General features: G+C 46.7%; 1 protein-coding gene across 1 annotated transcript; it reads left to right on the top strand.

Annotated features, from left to right (window-relative positions):
- The first annotated feature begins 1,973 nt into the window (after positions 1–1,973).
- On the top strand, positions 1,974–3,408 carry LOC119366753 (acyl transferase 15-like). The gene has a single exon (XM_037632477.1). The coding sequence runs from the start codon at positions 1,980–1,982 to the stop codon at positions 3,234–3,236; it is 1,257 nt and encodes a 418-aa protein (XP_037488374.1). The 5' UTR covers positions 1,974–1,979; the 3' UTR covers positions 3,237–3,408.
- The last annotated feature ends 8,484 nt before the right edge of the window (positions 3,409–11,892 follow it).

The raw sequence follows: 11,892 nt of genomic DNA, 5'->3' as shown, positions 1-11,892 counted from the left end.
ATCCACATCTATGGAAGAATATTGAGGCATAAAAACGGATAGTAGGTACAACCATGTGATCTTGAGTATACATTCCTTGGTACGTATATACCAGTAGTGCTTGCCTGTCCCCGAGAAAGGGTAGCAAAAAACTTAACGTCTCATCCACACAGTACAAGTATGGATTATAATTAAAGTCCATTGTGGAACCCCGCAAAAAACAGAGAACATTATGACAACTACTATTGCCCACCAATAATGGCAACCACAAGTTCCTGTAGTGGACGCTCCTATTATTTGTGACATGATGCTTTGTCTCACAATGGTTTAGAAACATTATGATTAAATTTTCAAAGGTTATTTCGCAAAGTAGAAAAACCACTTTCTTGTTGTAGTTTCCATAAATATGCTGGAAGGTCACATTCACATTTCTGAAAGAGCCATGCCATTCCTACCAACTTATTTAGGAAAGTAGTACCACCTAGTACAATGTGATGAGGATTAACAAAAAATATGAAGGTGGTGGCAATGCAGATTAACTAGTGTAGGGAGTTTTATTTCCCTTATCGGTCCTGAAAAGAATGGATCTGACTAATCAAAATATAGCATGCCTTCCTTTTTCATTTGAACACACGTTTGTCGTTGCCATTTTTGTCCTCTTATCATCATCCACTGATGTAGGTAGCTCATTTCAAATTCAAATTTTGCCCATGTATAATTATTCTTTGTGTCCATGGACTGGTGAGTTCATCGAAATCTCGAATATTTCGTAAACTTGATTCCAATAAAAGAATTCAATGTGCAATTTGAAATGTGATTTTGTTTGGGAAGCGGGCAGCAACTTAGGCCAGTTCTTATCACATGATCCTATTAATCACATACTTTCGTTTATTTACTAAATTTAATTTAACGTGGTGTTTTTTAATGTTCTCAAGAAGATAATATATGCATCGTGGACCTGATAACTACTTTGGTAACTTTGACCTGGAAAAAAGCTTGTTGAGAACATAACCCCGGCAACTACTTTGTAGATATGATTATAATATATGCATCATGGACCTGATAACTTAGGTACAAAAGCCACGGTAACTTTAACCCAAGGAAAAGAAAATATACCGGTAACCTATGTGTAAATAGCTTGGTAATATACACCGCCTAGACCTGATGACCTATGTACAAACATGTCGGTAACTTTTTGATGGGGGGACAGATTGTTGAAGAACACACCCCCTGATGACCTATGTACAAACATGCCGGTAACTTTTTGATGGAGGGAAAGGTTGTTGACAAACACACCTGGGTAATTGTTTTGTAAATATCATGGTAAAATACACATCATAGGCCTGATAACCATGTACAAACACCGTGGGTATGTTTTGGACGCGAGAGAGAGAGATCTTTAAAAAACAAAACCCCAGTGACTTCTCTCCATGTTAATATACACCATGGATGTATGGTAACTTACTTATCCCATGGGTAGGCTTTCAAAATAAGAAAGTCAAGGATGACATAGGCTTTTTTGTCATCTAGTGCATGTAAAAGAAGGTTGGAGAATCCACAAACGTTATAACTTATATAGCACACACATGGTAACTTTTTTGACCGACAAAAAGTCGACGGAACATGTCAGTATGAGATCTATTTTCAAAGCTCTCATCAAGACCGATTTGTTATGTGGAAACAACTTTTCGATGGACCGGGGGTTTGAGTAACAAAACATTTTAGATTTTTAAAATAGGGAAATCTAGGATGACATTAGTTTTTATGCGCCTCTAGTTCATTTGCACGTGGAAGAATGTTGGAGGATCATTTTTATGCCCTGGTAATTTTTATATAAACAAGATGGTAACTATAGCGTGGACATATTATGCAAAAATCTTTATATAATTTGACCACAGCAAGAGTACGGTCTTCCCTGCCTATATATACACAGCACACACTGCCCTGGCAGCTGGGAGTTAAGAGCATCTTACGAATTAGGTGTGATAAACCATAACATAATGAGCATCATAGTGACCAAGTCATCGCCGGTGGTTGTCGCAGGCCCATCGGAGCTGGGGACGGCAACCGGTGGCATCATCAACCTCTCCTCTTTCGACAAATGTTTCGCTCCTGTTCCTGTCGGGCTGCTTCTCATTTTCGAGCAGCCAATCAATGAGCCCATTGAGACAATCAAGAAGGCCCTGTCGCAGGCACTGGTGCTCTACCAACCTATGGCTGGCCGCCTCGTCACCGGACCTGACGACGAGCCGATCTACATCTTGTGCACGGGCGAGGGAGTCTTGTTCGTGGGCGCTTCGGCTAGCTGTGCGCTTGAACAATTCAGGACGTCCCCGCTGCTGCTTGGGGACCTCGCCGTCCGCTACCCTGCAGAGTACTGCCTTCCCGGTGACCCCATGCTGCTGATGCAGGTGACCGAGTTCGCCTGTGGCGGGTTCGTCGTGGGCGTGACGTGGAACCACGTCCTGGCCGACGCCGCGGGGATGGCGCAGTTCCTGCAGGCCGTCGGCGAGCTTGCCCGAGGGATGCCAGTGCTGTCCGTCCTTCCGGTCAGGTCCGAAGCCGACGGCATGCTCCTGGGCATCCCGCCGTCAGTCGTCACCGCGATGAGGTCTCAGATGCGCGTCGGAATGGAGGAAATGGCCGGCATCGACGTCACCATCTCATGGAGCCTGATCAGCTGCATCAAAGCCGAGTGTGGCGGCGACTGCACTGTGTTCGACGCCGTCGCGGCTGTTCTCTGGCAGTGCCGCACCCGCGCGGTTATCTCCGACCCCGACACGCCCGCGCCCCTTGTCTTCCCGTGGCTCGTACGTGCCAAACACGGCTACTACGGCAACTGCGTCATGGGGCAGCCGGTCCAGGCGCAGAGCGGCCTGGTGGCCAACAGCTACATCAAGGACCTGGTGAAGCTCATCAGGCTCGCCAAGGAGAAGACACCGGACATACTCACCAACGGCGGCGGAGGGGATCAACAGCAGCAGGTGGCAACCCCGAAGTACAACAAGCTTGTTGTGACGAGCTGGAGGAAGCTTGGGCTCAACGCGGTGGACTTTGGGCGCGGGGGGCCGCTGCGGGTGTTGCCGCCGCCGTCACCGGCAGAGCGGACGGCCATGAACATCTGCATCTTGTGTCCGCCATGCAAGGGGAAGGACGGCGTCAATATCGTGTCCCACTGCGTCAAGCCTGAGCACGCCGATGCCTTCCGACGGGAGTTGGCCGCCACCATGAACTTGCACCTGCTTGCACGTTTCTAGTGCATGCACATCTACCCGTACCACCATGCATGAAGAATAAATGCCGTCAAGGAGTTCACCACGCATATATTATAGTCAATATATACAAATCCAATATATAACCAATAAAATTGCACTTTGTCATATCTTTCTTTTAAGTTATGTAAGTTTTAATAAGATTTAAATAAACATTTGTATCCTTTCTTCTGACATCAAATATTTCAATCATTCTTATATTTACAAACTGGGGCAGCGCGTAAAGGATTGGATGGGGTACACACGGGACAATGATTTTATCCAGGTTCATGCCCTCATGGTGAGGTAACACCCTACATACTACATGTCGTCACTACTAGGAGAAACCCTACTAGCAGCGCTGGAAATACCTATACCAGTAGCGCTGGAGGCAGCGCTCCTACAAACACGCTACAGCTAGTTGTAGCAGTAGCGCTGGTCCAAGCAGCGCTACTGGTAAGTATGGTTGGTGGTACCGCAGCTTGGACCAGCGCTACTGCTAACTCTGTGTAGCGCTGTACGAAAGCAAACGCTGCTGCTAAATCAGCGCTGCCGCTAATCGCCTACCAGCGCTTCTACTAATATTCCTACTTTCACAAATTTATTTCCCCTCTACGTATTTGTGATGTATTTGTGCATGCTCTATACAGTAGTTTCATCATATCATAATAAACATACATTACTCTCATTATATCATACACATACAGTAGTCTCGTCATACCATCATCATCATCATCCAACATAAATATCATCACATCTCAAAAGTAGTGATACACAAGTCATGTCATGTCTCGAGTAAATGCAACTGCATGGTCATGGTACACAAACAAGTTTCACCATCTCTATCTAAACCATGATGTAGAAGAGAAGAGCGATCAGTATGAGCAAGAGCGCGGCTATGTAGTACTTCTTGAGGCACCAGTTTTGCTCCTCTCTTGCCGGAGCGTCCACCTCAAGTAACTATTTTTTGCTTCAGCTCTGTTGTCGAACCCTCTGTGGCTAGCGCCCGGGTACCTGTCCACCTGGGCCTGAGCGTCTGGACAATGGCCGTACACTCCTCCCAACGAATACGGCAAAGCAGTCCTTCGCCATGTCTGATCTATGTACATGCATCATCAGTTGATGAATTCAACGATAATATGCCACATAATGTACTTGATAAACACAAAGAGGCATAATTAGCAAAATACCAGCAACCTATAGTAAACATAAATAAGGAAGTTTCTCATACCCAAACTAATTAACTAGAGTGATCTATGCTCGTTCAGGATGACGGTTTAATTACAACACAGGGTTTCGTCGTGCATAAATTCAAAGTTTTGCCATAGAAAGACAGTAGTGACACATTGTCATCGATAGTTAGTCCTCCATGTCGACGGTCCAATCTTCATAGTTAGGGAGGAAGCACCCGAACTTGTTGAAAGGCTTCAGGTCCAGACGCTGAGCGAGTAGCAGTGCTCGGACATCATCTCACGTGATTGGCCCATGGTAGAACATTCCTGTTAGTTCGAGGACCTCCTTCATGATCACTTGGGCAAGTTCACACTGTACATGATAAAACTCATCTACGATTCGATGATCCGGTGTCCTTCCTATGCTTATGGCCCAGTTGACAATCTCGGCATCGTTGGAAGTAGCTGACATGCGAAGGCGTTGATTATCCCTTCTGTACTCGAGCATGTGATGTATGAGGTAGAATCCATCAGCCTTACTGGTGTACGGTTGCTGGATGCAGCAGAAGTGATATCCGCGGATGACTTACATTGGATGATAAGGCAGAAGAATCGTTTCCTTGTCCTTATTAGCGATCATGAACTCGCCGATGTACTTGCTCGCATAGTCACCATGCTCTTTGCAGACTGCCAAGAAGCTCTCGTGCATATAGTACGGGTCCGTGATGCACATATATTTTATGTTCTCGCGCCTGATGATGTAGTTGAGATACATCGGATACATGTGGATGAACTAGAAATCCAGCTTGGTCATGTGGAACATATCATAGATGTAGTCAAATCACATAATGAACTTATCCACGGGCCATCTCTCGACGTACAACTTCCCACCCGGCACGTGAGCCGCGTAAAGCAGGTGTCCTTGTTTTTTCGAGATGAGAAGGCTTTTCTCTCTAGCGAGCACATCTTCATGAAGTCTCCGTAGACCATTGTCCTGTATGTGCTCTACCGCTTTCAGAGGTAGGATCGGGTGGCCGACAACATGGAAACGCTCTGCATCTTTGATTGGTATTCTTTCTACCTCCCAATGCTTCAGAAGTGGCTAGCTGTTTGAAGCAGCTCTGGCCCCTTTAGGGCCTTTCTTGTTCGGTCTCCTCCTTTGCTTCTTGGCGGGTGGTGATAGTGAGCCCACCATACCTTCCCTAACCACCACCCCTAGTGTCATCGGACTAATCAGAGGATGACCCTCGGGTTCTTGTTGCTGGGTAGAGGCAGCGTATGGAGGCGTCTCCTGTGAGGATCGCATGAAGAGAGACTTTTTGCAATCGGCCTTAGGACGTTCTGGCTCCGGCAAGTTAGGAAGCATCAACTCATCTCCATGCTCATAGCCCGAGTCATAGTCTTGAGCCATCAATCCTCCATCATCATAGGCAGTATTGAAATACTTGAGACGGTCATCATCCTCCCCCTCCATGACATCATCAACATTTTCTTCTTCGACTGGGGCGAGGTTATCTGACACTAATGGTGGTTCTCCCTTGCGTCGTCTGCTATCACCCGCCACGACAAGTGCAGGTAATTGGGTCGGTGGGGTAGTGTTCATACCTTCTTGAGGAGCCGTCGTTGGTGTCCTACCGGGCGCCTCGACACGAAGAAGAGTCTTCGGCCAAGGCAAGAACCAGCTCTTGCATGCGCCAATCTGTTTAGGGGTCTTATCGTCATCGACTGGTACTGAAGGAGGCAAATCCTCAAAGCCAGTTTTGACACTCGCCACGTTAAACTTGAAGACACCATGGGGCATCTATCGGTTGTGGAACATGTGGTCTTTCGGCTCCACGATCGTTGCCTTTCCCACACCCACCTTTTGGCCGTTGATGTCGTATAGTAGGGTGCACGGGGTTTCGTAGGCCTACGAAGACATGTCTACGATGTCAAACATCTGAAAGGCAACTGAAACGGAAGTAAGAACCATGCGAATCCAAGGTAGTACAAAAATGTTCAATTCTAAAACATGGCAGTGGCGGCGGTAGTGGCAAGGCAGTGGCGGCTGTGGCGGAGCAGGCACACACGGCCAAGGGCGCGCGAGTGCGTGCGGGCTAGCACATGGTGCGGCAGGGCTCGACCAGACGTGGCTTGGGGCCGCAGGACCAGGGCAAGGGGAGCACGGGCAAAGCGGTGGCAACCGCCGTGGGCTTTGGGCGCACGGGGCGATGGACCATACGACACAATTTTGAGAGGGGGAGAGCGGTAAACGGAAGGGGTCCTCACCGCGGTGCCGACGGCGAGGTCGAGGAGGCTGGGGAGGCTCGAGCGACGATGGATCGAAGCGACGTTGTACGGCGGTCGAGTTGGGGTAGAAGATGCAGGCGGCGGTGGTGGAATTCTCCGGCTTAGAACCCGTAGCGCAGGTGAAGAAGGATAGGGCGGCGGAGTTGCTGGTCGAGCTGGTGCAACTCGGGGTGGAGCCGGAGCGTGCAGACGACGATGGCACGGTGAGCTCCCTGCTCGGGAGCGAGCAGAGGAGGCGAGGGAGAGAGGGGGAGGGGGAGAACGAGTGAGCAAGGTGGAGGGGAGGAGCCCAAGGGGTCATTATGGGCGGCGTCCTTTTCTTTGAGGCAGCGATGGTCGGCGAGGTGGTCGGGTGGTGACCACCGGGCGCGGCGCACGGTCGGTTGAACAAGGAGGGAAGGCGAGAGACGACTGAGGGGGAATAGAGTGTTGTTGGGCCGGCTGGCTCGGGCGGGCTAAATCCCAGAGGGGGAACATGGGTTTTCCTTCTTCTTTTTTTTTCTATCCTTTTCTCTTTTCTTTTTCTTTTAACTTTTTTGTTTCTTTTTAGTTACACTTTTATTTTAGGTTTTGCAAATGTAAAACTTTTTCCATAAATAGATTTGCAAATTAACCCACTACCACACAAAGTTTGGCACATTAATAAATTAGTTCAAAGTTTTATATCTTTTAAAAGGCATTTAATAATTGCTTTAGGCCACTGTTTTAATTATTTTTGGGCAATGAAACACTTTACAAAAAATTGAATTCACCACCATAAATATCTCTGGATTATTTGTCACATTAAGAACATTTTAGTTTTACTGTTTGAAGAAATAATATTTGACTTGCATTTTTAAATTTGAATTTGAGTTTGGTTTGAGACAAAGTGAAGATTAACAACTTAATTATGATGACATGGCATCATTAGACATGAGATTAGTGTAGCAGGATAATGGGAGTGTTACATCATGTTGCTCCCTTCATCCCATTTGGTGTCACCTTTGTCGGCGTGCGTTCATGTTATGTTGGCTAACGGAGTGCCCCACCAAGAAGCCGTTGTAAAATTGTCATTGCCATCGTATTCCGTAAAAAACATAAACATATGTCTTTTGCCTGCATGGCCTTCGGTGGTTGGATTTATCTCCGGTTGCCTACAGACAGAGCCCCGTTAGTGTATAACGGTTATGTCGGTACTTTCCCTTCGTGTATACCATAGCGACCATGTATACATTATTTTCAACAGATAAAGCCACCATGTCGTGCTCGTGATGATGCCTGATGACCCACAAGTATAGTTGATCAATCGTAGTCTTTTGATAAGTATGAATGTTGAAGCCAATGAGAAGCAGAAGGAATCAATAAGCAGGTTTCAGCAAAGTATTCTCTGCAGGTGCTGTAAAACGGTTCTGACAGATAATTTGATACTGATATAATTTGTAACAAGTAACAAATAACCAAAGTAGCAAGGTGTAGCGAAGTGGCAGAATCATTTTTGTTGCAAAGGATAATCTGTAAGTACTTCTTATAGTGATTAAAACATTGTCGAGGACGCATAGGAATTTCGTCTAGTTACTTTCACCGTGATTCATAGACTCACATTCATTGTTTTGATAAGTTGTTATGTGGGTGCATCGGAGCTAAGGTGTTGTTCTTACTTGAAAAAACAACCTACTTATGATTACCCCTTCTCTCAAGCATCTGTAACTACAAGAGAAGAATTAAGATAAATCTAACCATAACATTAAACATGTGGATCCAAAACGGCCCCTTACGGAACAACTCATAAACTAAGGTTTAGGTATTTGTCACTCCCACAACCAATCATCTACAAACTAATCCCACAATGCCTTCCCCTAGGCCCAAACATGGTAATGTGTCATGTAGTCGACGTTCACACGACACCACTAGAGAAAGAATAACACAACACATCATCAAAACACTACACAAAAATCAACTTCACATGATTACTCATGAGATGACTTTCCCCATGTCCTCTAGAACAAACCAAACTACTCACAAATTATATTCATGTTAATAATTAAAGGAGATATATAAGTGTTGAACAATCTGAACATATAATCATTCACCAATTAAACCAACTAGCATCAACTACAAGGTGTAATCAACATACTAGCAATCCATAGATACCAATCGGAGGTTTAAGACAAAAATTGAATACAAGAGATGAACTAGTGTTTGGAGATAAGATGGTGCTGGTGAAGATGTTGATGGAGATGAGTCCTCCAACAATGAGAGGAGCGTTGGTGATGACAATGGCTTCAATTCCCCCCCGAAGGGATGTATCCTCGGCAGAATCACTCTGTCGGAGAGCAAAAGTGCTCTTTCCCAGGTTCCGCCTCGAGACGGCAACGCATGAGAGGAGCGTTGGTGATGACGATGGCTTCAATTCCTCCCGGAGGGATGTATCCTCGGCAGAATCACTCCGTCGGAGAGCAAAAGTGCTCTTTCCTAGGTTCCACCTCGAGACGGCAACGCCTCGTCCCGAAAGTCTTCTTCTCATATTTTCTAGGATAAACCTTGGTTCTTAACTAAGGGAAATACTAAGTACTCATGTGCTTCGTCAGCTTTCCGCTTCCGGGAATCTAATAACTCCTATGGGAGTAGCAAGACTCTCTCAGCGATTGCCGAAGGTCAAGGTTGGAGCAGTGAATCTTCACGATGGCCCAGCCTATCCGAGTTCCTTCCCGACACACTGACACCTTCCACTTCCACATATGCGCCTTTCCCTCTTGGAGGCGCCGAATGATACGTCTCCAATGTATCTATAATTTATGAAATATTCATGTCATGTTGATAATAATTTTATATGATTTTGTTATGATTTAATTAGAACTAACCCGGACTGACGCTGTTTTCAGCAGAACAATCGTTATGTCATTTTTATGCAGAAATAAAAGTTTTCGGAATAGGCTGAAAATTTACAGTGATTTTTTGTGGACTAGAAGAGATCCCCGAAGATTCGTGGGAGGACCAGAAGACCCACGAGGGCATGACAAGCTCGCTAGGCGCGCCATACCCCAGGGTGCTTGCAGTGAGCTTGTCGCAGCCTCGTGGACCCCCTTGACGTGAGACTGATGCCAAAAGTTCCTACAAATACATACCCCCTGAAAGAACACTAGATGAGAAGTTCCGCCGCCGCAAGCCTCTATAGCCACGGAAACTCAATCGGGATTCTATTTCGGCACCTTGCCGGAGGGGGAAATCATCACCGGAGGCCGTCTTCATCATCTCGGCGGCCACCATGATGAGGAGGGAGCAGTTCACCCTCGGGTCTGAGGGTATGTATCAGTAGTTATGTGTTTGATCTTTCTCTCTCATGTTCTTGATTTGGCACGATCTTGATGTATCACGAGCTTTGTTAATTGTTTGACACGAGAAAAATATCTAAACTCCTTGAAGAAGGGAAGAGGGGAGATGAGGGCATTGTCACCACTACCGACGACGCGCCCGGATTGGGCGGCTTCAAGTCGCTATCCCAGGGGCCGCGGCCGTTTCTCATCGTCTGATCGGTCTCCGCGCTGCCGCAAGGCCCGCAACAACGACTTTTATGTACGTCTCCTCCGGCTAGATGCCAACTCCATCGACGCTGCCGCACGAGCGCGTCTCCTGGGAATCTCTCGAGTCTCGATGCATCTCTCTTCTCCTGCTATTGCGTCCGGCGCAGCTCCTTCGCCGAGGTAGTCCAGAGCTCCGCCTGCTTAATATCTTGGCCAAGTTTTTTGAGCTCATGTACAAATGAAAGAATCGATCGCCGGGCAGCCGGAGGATTAGCTGCTCTGCTCTTGCATGATGTTCACTTTTGTAATGCTCATTTTGCCATTCTGTAATGTACACTTATGCTGCAACTCCATTCAGTTCCCTTCTGTCACTTGCATCTCATGGTGATGTTCAATTCAGTGACCAAAGTCTCCAAACAGCTAATTCAGTTATAGCATTCATTCACAACAACCACATTGGGTCATCTTGATCCCTTTGCCATACTCAATTATGTTATCAATTTTACAACATCAAGTGATATGCACACAAAATGACAATGTTAATGACCTACTCTCAATTTACAACATCATGGATATCCTCAAACATTAATAATGCTCTGAAATTAGTTTACAATCTGAAACTCTCCTGTTGTTTCCTGTAAATCAGTTTACAACCTGAAACTCTGATGCGGTTTGCCTGAAAATTAATTAACAATCCGCTCTGTATTTCCAGGCTAGCTTGGCACCTCCCACGGCGGCGTGTTCTCGACACGGAGTGGTGCATACATGGCAGCTACGGGCGTCCTCGTCTTGCCAAGGCGCGGGGTGGCTCTTGCTTGGCGCCTCCCATGACAGCAGCACGACCTCACGTCATGGTGCAGCCATGACAGTGGTCGCCCTCCCTCCTATGGTGGTGCGGGCGTGGTAGTGTCACTCGCCCTCTAGCTCCAGGACAGCCATGGCAGTGGCAGTCGTCCTCCTGGCTGCGAGAGCGAGCAATGGCGACGGCGAGAAAACAGGTTGTTTATGGGCCGCATGACAAACATTGTGTTGTTATTCTTGTTTGTTTCCACCTTGCTGCTGTCGGATGGCATATGAATGGTGATGTGAATTGGATGTCCCTCTATCGTAAATGTTTCAATCAGATTTTGTTGAGTTTGGCCGGATGGTGAGTTGACAACTATTTAGTAAGCATGTGTGTGACACACGATCATTTACAAGGAGTGCTAAAAGTTTGGTATGTGGGCAATCAGATTGAGGATCACCATTTTCTGGTACGTGTTCAGACTTGTTAGTTTTTTTAACATAGTACAATCAAATTCGCTCACATACACTCACCCCTATAAACGCATGCACGCAATATAAGAAAAAGATTGTGCATAACATTGAGTACCTTTCTTGTCCACACAATCACGCGTACCTTTCTTGTCCACATAACATTGACTTGTGTTGAATATATGGTTTGTGCATGTATATTGTATAGCCTGGCCCACCTTCTAGTCATTGTATAGTTGAGGTTGTGGCGCAACTTGTACTTCATATATACGTGCGCTTTGCACCGACCAATACATCGTGAAGCATTGCCAAAACATCAGTTTCCAACATGGTATCATACCTGCGATCCTAACCCTAACCCGTGCCGCCGCCGCCGCGATCCCATCGCAGCCGCCGCCACCCGCCGCCGCCGCCACCTCGTGCCGCCGCCGCCGCCGCGTCTCTTTG

Source organism: Triticum dicoccoides, chromosome 2B, assembly GCF_002162155.2.
Source record: "Triticum dicoccoides isolate Atlit2015 ecotype Zavitan chromosome 2B, WEW_v2.0, whole genome shotgun sequence".
Taxonomy (NCBI): domain Eukaryota; kingdom Viridiplantae; phylum Streptophyta; class Magnoliopsida; order Poales; family Poaceae; genus Triticum; species Triticum dicoccoides.
The sequence above is the reverse complement of the archived record's forward strand: the minus strand, read 5'-3'. Positions and strand labels throughout refer to the sequence as shown.

What these genes read in the sequence shown, in the direction of transcription:
- LOC119366753 (XM_037632477.1), top strand. Translation starts at nt 1,980, where the DNA reads ATGAGCATCATAGTGACCAAGTCATCGCCGGTGGTTGTCGCAGGCCCA.